Source organism: Jatropha curcas, unplaced genomic scaffold (genome assembly GCF_041381405.1).
Source record: "Jatropha curcas cultivar XTBG-Jc1 unplaced genomic scaffold, XTBG_Jcur_1.0 HiC_scaffold_559_pilon, whole genome shotgun sequence".
Lineage (NCBI taxonomy): Eukaryota > Viridiplantae > Streptophyta > Magnoliopsida > Malpighiales > Euphorbiaceae > Jatropha > Jatropha curcas.
The window spans coordinates 9,085-22,752 of NW_028322497.1; the positions used below are offsets into that span (position 1 = coordinate 9,085).

At 31.0% G+C, this 13,668-nt stretch overlaps 3 protein-coding genes across 3 annotated transcripts; 1 reads left to right on the forward strand and 2 right to left on the reverse strand.

Moving 5' to 3' along the window:
* LOC105635596 (uncharacterized) lies at nucleotides 1-5,380 on the forward strand. Its single transcript, XM_089717034.1, is given in 5 exon segments — nucleotides 1-61; nucleotides 64-273; nucleotides 276-400; nucleotides 402-1,160; nucleotides 4,775-5,380. Coding segments are annotated over 4 exon segments (1,110 nt in total). The 5' UTR covers nucleotides 1-15; the 3' UTR covers nucleotides 1,131-1,160; nucleotides 4,775-5,380.
* A 333-nt stretch (nucleotides 5,381-5,713) lies between these two features.
* LOC105635627 (beta-1,3-galactosyltransferase pvg3) lies at nucleotides 5,714-6,925 on the reverse strand. Its single transcript, XM_012218706.4, has one exon. The coding sequence runs from the start codon at nucleotides 6,908-6,910 to the stop codon at nucleotides 5,915-5,917; it is 996 nt and encodes a 331-aa protein (XP_012074096.2). The 5' UTR covers nucleotides 6,911-6,925; the 3' UTR covers nucleotides 5,714-5,914.
* Nucleotides 6,926-12,606: 5,681 nt separating this feature from the next.
* On the reverse strand, nucleotides 12,607-13,504 carry LOC149491802 (uncharacterized). Its single transcript, XM_089717033.1, has one exon. The coding sequence runs from the start codon at nucleotides 13,380-13,382 to the stop codon at nucleotides 12,972-12,974; it is 411 nt and encodes a 136-aa protein (XP_089573159.1). The 5' UTR covers nucleotides 13,383-13,504; the 3' UTR covers nucleotides 12,607-12,971.
* Between the last annotated feature and the right edge of the window lie 164 nt (nucleotides 13,505-13,668).

The following is a 13,668-nucleotide window of genomic DNA, read 5'->3' on the forward strand; positions in this document are numbered from 1 at the left end:
GCCGGAGGGCTTGCTATGTACTCTCTCGTTCTCTCTGACATATTCACCTCCTTCGCTGGCATTCCCACTGTTTCATCCTCGGCGACGTGACTTACGGTGCCTGTTGCGTAGACGACCTCTCTGCCTTGGCATTAGGTGCGGATCTTTTAATTCATTATGGTCATAGTTGTTTAGTCCCAATTGATGCTACAAAAATCCCTTGCCTTTACGTTTTCGTCGATATAAAGGTTGATGTTGAGCGTTTGATTAGTACGATTAGACTTAATTTAAATGATAAAAGAGTATTGTTCTTGCCGGTACTATTCAATTCGCGACGGCTATTCGAGAAGCCAAACCTGAATTGGAAGGGATGGGCCTTTCAGTTTTCATTCCTCAATCGAAACCCTTATCGGCCGGCGAGGGTTCTAGGTTGTACGGCACCGAAAATCTCTTCTAATGCAATTGTTGGAAGCTTGAGTGACACAGTTGTGGTGTTTGTGGCGGATGGAAGATTCCATTTGGAGGCGTTTATGATAGCTAATCCAGGGCTTAAGGCGTTTAGATATGACCCGTATATGGGTAAATTGTTTTTGGAGGAGTATGATCATAAAGGAATGAAGGAGACAAGGAAAGGAGCAATAGAGAGAGCTATGGAAGCTAGGAATTGGGGAATTGTGTTGGGTACGCTAGGAAGGCAAGGGAATCCAAGGATTTTAGATAGGTTAGAGAAGAAAATGAAAGAAAAAGGATTTTCTTATACAATTTTTTTGATGTCAGAAATTAGTCCAGTTAGGATTGCCTTATTTGAAGATTCTGTCGATGCTTGGATTCAGATTGCTTGTCCTAGACTTTCCATTGATTGGGGAGAGGCATTTAAAAAGCCTCTTTTGACACCTTTTGAGGCAGAGATTGCACTTGGGGATTTACCAGGTTGGTGGGTGGCAAAATCAGGGTGTTGTGGTGGTTGTGATTGCGGGCGTGACAATGAATTATGCTCTGGATGTACAAATGCTGATGCAAATGATGGTGATTATCCCATGGATTACTATGCTCAAGATGGTGGGGATTGGAATTCCTCTTATTTGAAGAAAGGAATTCGCCCTGTAAGAAGAAATGTGGCATCTTCTATCAGTAATGGTGCTGCTTTGTAACATCATTATTTCTTAGAGGTTGTATTACAAGTAAGTATTGCCAAACCTTCTGTTCTATGTTTAAAGCTTTAGTTACTTTTACATTTGTTTTGGAAGAAGTGTGGAATTTTTATGTAGCTTGAACTTGAAATTCCCTCAATTTCTGAATCACGAATCAATTTAGGGAAATGAGTTGAGTTAAACAGATCGAACAATCACAGTCTTACATAGAGTATTAAGTTAAAAGGTGATTTTTGTATAATGTAGAGACTAAATTTGAATCATGGTAGTTATATCAACCTTAGCTATTTCTTATAACTGCTGCACTTTAAAATAAGTGGAACTTGGGAAAATACTAGGATGTTGTAGCTAAATAAAATGCAAAAAAAATAAAAAATAAAAATAAAAATAAAAAATAAATAAAAATAAAAATCTAGCTTCTTGACATAGTTTACTTCTAAAATCAAGTAGTTATTTGATGCAAGTGAAAGTTGGTACCTGTTAAACCTCCCTTGATATAAATTGTGACTCCAGTTTCTGTAAAGGGAAGAAAAATGCCGAATCAATTTAGGGAAATGAGTTGAGTTAAATAGATCGAACAATCAGTCTTACATAGACTATTAAGTTAAAAAGGTGATTTTGGTATAATGTAGCGACTAAATTTGAATCATGATAGTTATATTAACCTTAGCTGCTTCTTATAACTGCTGCACTTTAAAATAAGTGGGACTTGGGAAAATACTAGAATGTTGTAGCTAAAAAAAAAAAAAAAAAAAAAAGCTAGCTTCTTTACATAGTTTACTTCTAAAATCAAATGGTTATTGATGCAAGTAAAAGTTGGTACCGGTTAAATCTCCCTTGATATTAAATTGTCACTCTAGTTTCTGTCAAGGGAAGAAAAATGCTGGTAGATATTATGCCAAGATGAACAGAAAATTGGAAAGATATATTTTATTAATACGTTAATCTCTATCACCCCAAAGATTGCTTCAGCTTAAGCTAGTTCATATTATCCTCTGTACTTTAAAGAGAAAGAGAGAGAAAAAAAAAAGGGAAAAAGAAGTGAACAAATCAACAGGGACTAAAGTTAGAAAAACCACTTTTAAATCGATGATTGTTCCACACTGAATGCAGAATAATTTCAGTGGATTGTTACCCATGGCAACATCTCTACTGGTCAAATCCAAGTTCTAGCTTTACTTTCTAGATCGTTTTCCTCTCCTTCAAAAAAATTACTCCCTCCATCCCTTAACATTATCTGTGTTTCCATTTTTAGAAGTCCCAAAATGTTTGTCCAATTACTTAAGAGATATTTACTTTCCTTTTATGCCCCTCATCTATAACTTGTTTTAGATTCTAGGAATAATCATTTTGTTTTAAAGGAGGACAATTTTGGAAAAGTAGGGATATTTTGTATGATGTAGCATTATAACTATTTTGTTTATTAAACTTTGTGCAAAAATCAAAAGGACAAACATTTTAGGATGGAGGGAGTATCTATCTATGGATGAACCTAGTTCGGACTGGATGCTTAATCACTTCTTCATACAAGCTCACCTCCTTTATGCATCCATTTTGTACTCAGTGCATCATTGGAGAAAAGAATTGTAGAGTCTAACAAATTTAAACTTTGAAGAGTCAAATCCCATTTCCATAGTCTTCTGAACCCGTCTAGATAACTTGCCAACTTGTATGCACACAACTGAATGATAATACTAAGCCCTCTCAAGGTGAGAAATTTACAGAAATTTTGTAAAGCTATGCCTGTATCGGAAATGTTGCCACGCTTCTCAAAGTTGTAAATACTTTTTTTTTTTCAAAGACAAGTATGCTTTTGAGGATATGATTAATGTGGAGTGCACAGCATTCTAGGGATCCCAAAATGATATATTTGGGTTCCTAGAAATAGGGCTGTAAATGAGTCAAGTCAAACAGAGCTCTATTGAGCTCAAGCTGAGTCTGCTTGTTTACAGTTTATACTTTACAGCGGAAAAAAAAAAAATTTTTTTGCCCCTTTACAAGCCCGAACCGGAGCTTGTGCTTGGCTTGTCTTGTTTTATTCATTAAACAATCTCGAAAAGCAGGCTCGAGCTTGCTCGTTAAGCTTATTGAATGAACTTGAACAAGCTTTTTCAGAGCCAAGCTTCGAGCTGCTCATGAGCGGTTGGACTCATTTATAGTCTTACCTAGAAGCAGCTATGGAGTGGTTTTATCTAGCAACTCCTACATAATTTAGAAGCTCAAGATTGCCTTTTCTGGCATGACTAAATGCATCTCAAGACATTGCTCAACAATTTTAGAGACGTGGGAATTGGTGAATCCATGGTCCTTGAGAAGTGTAACTACTGAGTTTAGTCTCACCAGGCTTTCAAAATCTACCTTTTTAGACACATATTCAGCAGATTTTAGGGTCAATCCACATGAATTTTGAGATTTCAAAACTGTAAAATGAATGCTTATTCAAATTTGCTGGTCTTGTGGATGAAAAGTATCACTAATTATCAATAATAGCCGGATTGAAAAATGCCCAGGTTGGCATTTGAAACCAACAATTAAATACTTATCTAAAGCTTGTCCTCCATGGAGAAGACCAAAATTGTAGTCTACTCAGAAATTTTTAAGTGAGCCAAATTTAGACAGGTTTGATAAATAATGCTCCGCTAATTGGAAGATCTGAGAAGCTGTTCAATTAACCAAGAAACATGGGGCAAGCTGCAGAGATTTCTTTGCTCTTCCTCCATTTCCTCAACTGCAGAGATTAGAGAATTAATAATTTCAGGACAAGTAAGCCTGTTTACTTATGGAAACACTTTTCTGGTTTTTTATTTTCCATGGAAAACATTTTCACTTCTTAAGAACAAAATCTGATTTAGCAAAATTAGAAAATATGATCATGTCTGAGAATTTCTACAACCAGTGAGTGGAAAAACTATAGAATGTGTTAAAGAAAAATAGAAGGCATCAACCAATTTTGTGTATTATACAGGATACTAAAATATTTCAAAAGCAGCTTATTAATCTGAGACTATCAAGGGTTCCAATTTGAGTGTTTCATTGACTTTAGAGTAGAGGTTTTTGATTTGAACTGGCCCTTTATTTTGATAGCAATATGATTGTAATAGCAGGTACAAGGATGTCTTCTGAACGCTCATTGTTGCTAGGATAGATGCACATGAAATCTGGTTGAAGCGAAGCGGTTTCCTCAACATCTGATTTTTTAGGTTTTTGTTGTGCTGTAATGTTGGTTGGATAAACAAGCCGAGTTAATTTAGGTTGTGAGTATTTACTGGAGTTCCTACCATCTCATGACAAGCAAGGGCTATCTTATAACTTGAAGTATCAGCAGAAGTTGTTCCAATAGTCAATGATAATATTTATTTCTCTATCAAATAAAGTGTCACCAGAAGGTTTTTCTCTATGGTCAATGATAATATTTATTCTCTCTGGAGAATTCATTTGAGACTGCTTTTTCTATGAACTTGCTTTTTGCTTCTTGAAACTAACAGTAAACGTGTCGTGACAGTTTCTTTGAACATGTTCTATTTTATGACATCTCAATTTGCCCTTGTGCTAAGGGAAAGAGCAAATATTTCTCTTTAGTTGGCTTGCTTTTCTTGAAGCTGCAGCAGCATTTGAAAGTATAACTTTGTTATTATATGTTGCAGAATTACCTTTGGGAAGGAGGTTCTGTTTCGCCAAGATATTCAGGAACTGTGAAGCCCATTGGTGTATCAGGCATAGTGGAGTAAAAAGATGAGATATGTGGGATTGCTTCTAAATTGCAGTTTTGTAGAATTAGACAGGCTTGTCCTTAGCACTGGGTTTTTGTCTATACCTGCAGCTTTATCAGTCATATTCTAAGTCGGTCAGATGCTCTGGCAGAGGAATTTGAGGTTTCTGCTCTGGCAATATTTCAGAATTTCTACTTTGCTCTTAGGCAGTAATTTGTTGCTGTTGCTGTGAGATTGGGTTGATGGGATGTTAACTTGACAGGCAGCAATAGTATAATTCTTTCTGTAGGCATTCTCATAAATGGTGCTATTTCGGGTTGTCAAATACGAAGATGATATGTTTCATCATTTTCAACCATGTGTCGAGGGAGATACTGTAGCTTTTGCACTAGCTTAGGTCGGCCATGTCCAAATACTATGATTTGGTAGTGTTGGTTGAATATATTCCATTTTCTATTAATCATTAGTGTACTAGACTAGACTCTTTAGAGTGATTTGAATTAACCCACTTTCTGATTAATTGCATAAAAATTTACCTTATTTGGTGATAGTATGACTGTTTATGGCGAGCTATATACAGTTCTGATTTGAAAAAGGTTCAATTTTATAAATTTTCAATTAGCTTGATTTGAAATTTTGTTTTCCCATAAATTAAAATTCTTAATTCAGTTTGGTTCATAAACAAATATGATACTTGAAATCAATTTTATATATATATATATAGTTTTTAGTTACAAAAATGCAAAATATCAATCTGGATCGATGAATTAATCATAAACTAAAAACTTTTAATTGTTGAAATTTAAAAAATTTGAAGTGGCACAAATGAGTTATTGCATGTCAGAAGAAATCAACAATAAATAGATTAAAACACAGAAATTAACAGGTTATGTAGAAAGAATCATATTCATTCATGGGTCATCAAATTATGCCCCCTCTATTACATTTTTGACTCTCAAAGTCATCAATTCCAGGAAATTAAAAAAGAGAAAGAAAAAGAATATAAATTACAAAAACAATTACCCAGCATTTAAATTGTAAAATTTAATCTGGGTAAATATAAATATATTTAATTTAAGGTATATGGTATAATTTAGAAGGTTTAAGATTATCAGTAACATTGAAATACTTTAATGTTTTAACCCACTTTTCTTGATTCTTCAATGCATGAACTGCAATTGTGTCTGGCCAAAACTCATGTGAACATCCTGTCGGAGGCTCAGGATAATTATACATAGACCACTTTCCATTAAACCTATTTTTAGCTTTATGCCCTTCTCTTATCCAATCCCCAAAAACTTTATCCTCTGGTCCTTCCAGATGGTTTCTTGGAATTTCAGAAACCCTAATCCACTCTACAATATCCCAAGAAACCATATATCCCATTCCAGCCATATAGTGCTTAAACGGGTCCATGCTTGAACATGGAATAACATAACCATAGTACAAATCTTCCCTCGGCAATGGCTTTACAGACTCTGCTAACTTCTCTAGCCTAAAATAAACATCATCGTCTCCTTTCATCACATAATGGTAAGGAGGGTAAGGCCTATCAGTGTCGTTTAACATCTCAGGCAAGCTTGAAAAGTAGGTATAGGTTTTACCTTTGTTCATATTCTCTGTACAGTTGAGAATAATAATGTCATCGTAACGCATTATTTCAAGTGCAACCAGTACCTTCTGATCTTCCTTCGTTAGATTACAGAAAACAAACTTTATGTCAATCTTTGCACCTATTGGAGACTGTGTTCCGTATATCATCCGTAGAAAATGGCGGCGTTGGTATTGGTCGGGAAGCGTTAAAATACCCATTAAAATGCGAACTTCGTCGGAAGTTGAGTTAGTAGAGACCTGAGATGGAACATTATAGGCAAGAGCACTTTTACCTAATCTCAATAAGCTGTCGAATCGAACTTCGTTTATAGAAGCTAATACGCAAAGGAAGAAGATGAAGAAGAAAGAGGGGAGAATGAATCTTCGCCGGTCGGGGCTTTTGTGGTTCATTGTTATAAGGTTTTTGAACAGTTTAAGTGATCGGAGAATGGTATGGTTTAAGGCTAGCATGTGCATATGGTGGTATAGAGGGTTTGAAAATCAAGCGATATTAATAATTTTTTGCTTGAAAGTTTCTTAAATACAAAGTATAAGGTGGCAATTCCGTGCTATTTAGACAATCCACTTAGACTTTTATTCCTCTAAGGAAGGCGATGTGAAAAATAACGTGTCAAGGTTGGATTTACACTTATGTCCTTGGTAAAGAGGGCTTTTTACGTGTGATACTTATCGGGTTCATCATCATGCTATAAACCCACCAAACCGAACTGAATTGATTAGTTTAATTTGATTTAGTTTATAAAAATTTGGTTAGATTTTAGTTCAAATAGAAACATCTAATTTTTTTTGTTTGATTCAATTTTTATTATACAAAATCCAAAAAACTTGTAAACTCTAAAACCAATCTAATTTTATTAAAAAAAAAAAATTAAGGTTGTATTCGATGCCAACTTTTTAAATAGCTTTTATAGTTTTAATTAATTAAAATGTTGATTACTATTTTTTATAGTATTCGGTAATATAGAGTTTGGACTAGTTTTTAAAGGTTAAGGTAGCATTTTACAAAAAATTAATTCGTGTAACATTTAACTTTTAGCGTTTCATAAAAATTGTTCAAACAATTAACAATTTAACACTTTTAACACAACTAACAACTAAACATTTTTTAAACAATTAACAGCTATCAGAACAACTAATTTTGCCGAACAGACCCTAAGCCAAAACCAAAAAACTAAACTGAATAATTTCAATATAGTTTCCCTACAAAAAATTTTGGTTTGACTCGGTATAAACCAAGTCAACCGAGTGCTCGACCCTAAATATTTAGGGCCTTTTAGTCTTTTCAACACATTGACCACTTATGTTCCTTCAACGAGGGTGCATTATGTGGATCTTATTTTCAATTTCCATACCAAAGAAGTGCAGAGAATTACGGACACTACTGATGAAGGATGGTGGAATTGAGCCTAAAGTTGAAAATATATGAAGTGATTTGGTCAAGTTGTCTTAATTTTAGGTATTTTTGCATATGCATGAACACACATAGAATCTAATTGAAGACCTTAAGCTTAAGTATGGCTCACCGTACTTGAATAACAAGCAATACCATTGACCTCGTAATTCTCCTTTGCAATTGCTTTATAATGATTCAAGAAACCTTTTGAACTTTGATTCTTTTGCTTTTGTTCAAAACTTTAATTTTAATTTTATGCTTTCTATATATTGATTAGGAATATGATTAGGTTTCAGGTGTTTATACTTGGAAGTTCAATTTCCTTAAATAAATCAATTTCCTAAACTGAAATTATTTCATTTGAGATCTATATAGATATAATTTCCCAAAACCTCTTCCTCTAATAAAATTAGGGGTGAGCATTCAGCAATTCGCCCAATTCGAGTAATATTTTTAATTAAATCGTTTTATCTGAATTAATTTTGATCATGAACCTTACCGTAGTTAAAGAAAATGAAAACTTAGTTAATTGATCGAATTTAATTGAAATTTGTGATTAACCAATTTAATCGAACTAAAAATTAATCAAAATTTTTAATCACTATTAAATCAAAATAAAAATAAAATATTTTTAATGTTTAATTTTATTATCTACTTAATCAAAACGACGTAGTTCTGGGAGTCGATTAATTTAATTAATTCGGTTAAACTAATTTTCTTTAATTGAATCTTTAACTGATCACCAAAAATCTAATTTTTTTTTTAACCAAATATTTATTCATCGAATTGAATTGATCAAACCGAATGCTCATCTATAAATAAAATAATTTTTCAAAGTCAATCAGGTGTAATATGATTAGTCTTCTCTTCTCACTTATATGTGGAATGAGAAGTTTTAAGTTGGAGACTTTTCAATTAGAAGAATTTTTATTAATTTGGTGAGTAAATGAAAGATTACAACTACTTTTATTGTATAGCCCAGAATATTCTTTAGTCTCTTGGATCTTCTAATGAATGAAAAAAAAATCCAAAGAAATTGATATCATCACTATCATAGTCTATTATAAAGTTTGTATATCAATCATGAAAAAATTGAAAAGTTACTAAATGATTTGAAAAAAAAATTAAAACAAATAAAGATAAATTATAATTTTTTATAAATATCATTGAGATTTTTATGTCTATTTTATTTGCACAATGTATATGATTTATGTATGAATAAATCATTAAAATTCAATTTAACCCTTAAATTTTCGTTAGCTATCAGTTAATACGAAAAAATTTTATGCACAGCCAAATGTTACTTGAACACTTGGTATGTTTTCTCTGACCGTATAAATTAGCTGAACTAAAATCTGCTCCAACTGTTTTGTCGACATGGCTCGGCTAAATGGATTTTGGGGGTTGCGGAATGGCTAAAGAAACAACTTTAGTTGGTTAAAAATGATGTGAGAACCACATGATCAGTACAACGAAAGACTTATATGTCCCTTGTTTTAAGGAGAATCATTAGGCTAATCACGTGCTTCTCATTCTTGGACTCATAGCTTCACATGTATGACCCTATGAGATACTATAAACTACTAAGGACTAATAACCAAAAGCCAGATCTAACAATTGATTATCTTTGAAGCAGCCAAAATTATTAAGGCAATTAAAATCTTTATATAATTAACAAGATAAATATATAATTAACTTGATTCCATATAATATTGCAGGTCAAAAGGGAAATATTAGATTTTAACATGCGAAATAATTCGACGGGCTACGTAACAGGGGAAGCCGTGAAAATAATTATGTTCGAAAGAACTCGAATTCAAGACTTTTCATTTATCACATAAGTGAAAAGACCAACCAGATCACCATCTGATTAGTTAATTATAGTTTATTTATATACATAAACAAGGTATTGAAAATATGAATCCTTATGTCTTGAAGCTTCTTGACATTTTGAGCATTAATTCAACGTGAAAGCACTACAAGAGGACAAAATTTTGAAATTGTTATGATGGTTATCAATTTGAGAATGTTTAATAATTAACCCAAGTTATAAAAAGGGAATAATTAAACTTTGAATCAATATCATTATCATATATATATATATATATATATATATATAAATAAAAGAGAATAAATGGATTTTCTCTAACGATGACGTGACGTTTTTTCTAAAAAATGAGATTGTATAGAGATTGAGTACTTGATTTATCTTTTTTTTTTGTGAATTTTTGAGTATTTCTCTTTTTGTTATTCATTTTTCTCTCCCATCATTTACTTTTCAATAATGAATTGCTTCTTCATTTTTGTGAGTTTTAAATTCATTAATCGTGGCAATATAAAAAATTTAAATATTTCAATTATATTTTTTAGAATTTTATAATTTACATATATATAAAAAGATTTTTATTAGTTTTTAAATTCAAATTAAATATGCTATTTATTTATTTTTTTTGTAGAAAGCAAATATGTGATAGGAAAACAATACAATATCTAAATCTTTAAATTTTTTTCAATTTACAAATATAAAAATTTTTATTTTTATGTAGTCTAAACTTCAAATCAAATATAGTATGTTTAAATTTTTAATAATTTGAAAAATGTTAAAAAAATAACGTGTTTAAAAAAATACACATTATAAAATACAGTTTAAAAACCATAAGATAAGATGATAAGTAATGTCTTTTATTTATTTATTATTTCTCTTTTGATTTGTTTAATGATTAGTTTCAGTTTTTGAGTAAATTATAAAAACTCAAGTTTAGTTTTTTTTCTTATGATAAGTTGAATATTTTTAAGTCGATAATATTTGAGATCTTCAAATTCAATCTATTATTGTATGATTATATTGAATTTATTATAGAAAAGACTATTTATATGTTTTTTTTATTTTGATTTAAAATTCAAAGAATTTGGATGATGTATTAGTGGTTTTAGCTTTTAAAAATTGTATTTTTTTTGCTGATTAAGAATTTGAATATTTATATATGGTGATATACAAACAAAAAGTTCAAGATTTTCTTTTTATTCACTATTTTATTTTTCTTTTCTTTTTTTATAAAATTTTTAAATTTCTTTCTATGAAGCTTAGCTTAATTCCTTATTTTAACTTATTCAATGTATTGTCGGTTGAAAGAATAACATGGTGAAATTTCATTACTTTGTTTTAGATGTTTACTCGGTTTTGTTTTTTCATTTTCATTTTCATTTTATATTTAGCTTAGCTTTATTTTTATTTTGTTTATTTTTACAGGAATTTATGTGCGTGTAATTTCAAAGGATTTAAATATATTTTATGCAGCGATAACTTAAATATTTAAGTGGGATTTTGCTTCGATAACTTTTACATTTAATTTCTACTTATATCATGTAATACATATACACTTAGTATTACAGAAAAATTTCTAACAAATATTAATTACACACAAGCACGTAAATGCCAGCCAACTTAAAAAAAAAAAAAAAAAAAAATTCTTTGGAAGAGAATCTTAAAAGAAAAAAAGAGTATATTGGGGTGTATTAAATTAAGGTTGTGTTAGATTTTAAAAGAATTGTTGAGTTTGATAGAATTGAAAGATTTCTATAGATTCCACTAAAATTCTACGCGGAGTTTTATAGAATTGGTGAGGCTTTTTTTTTATATATTTTGATTAACTTTGATGGAATTGCAATAATTTTTCTATATCTAATCAAAATTAATTTCATGACCTAATTGAACAAATTAAAAGGTTTATAATTCAAATTGAAAAACTGAAAAACAATAAGAGACCAAAATGCAAAATGAATCATCTTCTCCAAAATCGTTTTTCTTTGTTAAAACCTTATCATCGGTGATAGTGAAAGGCTGTAATGCCAGCAAGCGACGGCCATCCGCATCCCCAGAAGAGTTGCGATGTAGTCAAAAGGTCATGGAATTCTCGTCCCTTGACTAAACGGCGAACGTCTCATGGAGCCTAGTGGTCTGCCACAACAACGACAAACTATGTTCTTCAGTTCTTCGATCATTTCAAAGCTTTTTCAATATTTTTATTTGATTAAATTAATATTTAACCAACCCATAAAAATTTTATCTAAGATTGAAAACGCAGCTTGATTTTTATAAATAGAGTAGAAATATAAATAGACATAACGGTTGAAAAGATAGTATCAAAAATTTGTATATCAAAGAATTAAGTTATGCAAGTGACTATAAATAAAAAAATCTAAAAAAATAAAAATATAATTACTAAATAGACATAGATAATTAAATAAAAAAGCAAATACAATTCTTTAAAACGAAAAAAATTAAAAAATTTATTATTAATCCAAAAAATTTGTTGTATGAATTATTAATTATTCCAAAAAAAAAAAAAAGAGTTTTCATTAATGCAAATAAATTTATTAAACGATTATTAATTAATAGTTTCATAATTTACTTTCTTCAAATTAAAAAATTAAGTTGAAAATAATAAAAAGTTAAGAAATAACAGAATGCCATGTCATCAATAAGTTTCTCCACATCATCATATAGATAGATATATAAAAAGATATTCAAAGATTTTTTTATTTTTTTTGAGAAGGATATACAAAGATTACTAATAAAACAGAATCGAGGAAAAATAAGAGACCTGTAATAATTAATATACACAATCCAAAACCTACAAATATATATATATATATATATATATATATATATATATATATATATATATATATATATATATATATATATATATATTAATTTCATTTTCCTTATTTACACAATAGAGATTAGGAACCCATGTACAAATTAAAGAATAGAACAATTAAAAATAATAAAGAATCAAACCATCCCCAAATGGATTACATATGCAAAACAATCCCATAATCTGACATTCAAAAATGAAAAAAAAAAAAAAAAAAGATAAAAATAACAACCAAAAATACATTTTTGTTGAGTATTCTCATCCAGCGGTTGATTCTGTGCACATTCCCATCCAACGGTTGAGGGTGCGCACGACACATCCTTGCATTTCCTTCCGTCGTTTCTTTGCAGAAAATCCAGTTCTTGATAAATAGAAAATGCAGAGCAGGAAACCCTCTAATAAAACACAGGCTCCATCACCAGCAGCAGCAGAAACTTCAATCAATCAAGCTTCAAAAATATAATCATGGAGACCTCAATTTGAAGCTATTACTATTCCCTTGTAAATATTTAAGCTCTAAAGAAATCTGCCTCTCAATCTGCAGTTGCCGGCGAAAATTTTCAATAAATAACTCAGCTCGATTATCAATATCATCTTGATCTGAAGGATAGCTTATAGTTCTATACAGCCCTTTTGAAGAAGAAGAAGGAGAAAAAAATGAATATTCTGATTCTGCATCATCATCATTCGTACAAGCCCTTAATCCCGGTCTTTCATTGAAGCTAAGCCGGTGGTTTTTCTTCGTTGGAGAAGAAGCGCCAATAAACGAAGCCACCAGCCGCCACCGGTTGATGTCGAGATTTAGTAGGATCTTAACCTTCTTCACCGCCGTCTTAAGGCGGCTAAGTAGAGACCAGTTGGTGTCTTTCCCCATTTCAGACGATCCGATTTGTGTTTTTCTTTCTTTGTTTGCGTTGTATATATTGAGAAAAGGCAGAGTTATGTTGTTGAAGGAAAGACTCTTTATGTAAAGTGATAAGCAAAGCAAGCGATATTTAAAGCCAGTTGGTGTGGAAGTTTTCTGCAAGGAAATAAACAAATACGTAGAGAAATGGATTACCGTGTAATGATTTAGCCATTTTGCATGGTCAAGAATTTGAAATAATTACTTTTTTTTTTTTTTAAGATTTAGTGACACGTGCGTATTTTTTATTGGATAG

Excerpts from the sequence above, each read along its gene's own strand:
- LOC105635627 (XM_012218706.4), bottom strand. The coding sequence starts at position 6,910 with ATGCACATGCTAGCCTTAAACCATACCATTCTCCGATCACTTAAACTG.
- LOC149491802 (XM_089717033.1), bottom strand. The coding sequence starts at position 13,382 with ATGGGGAAAGACACCAACTGGTCTCTACTTAGCCGCCTTAAGACGGCG.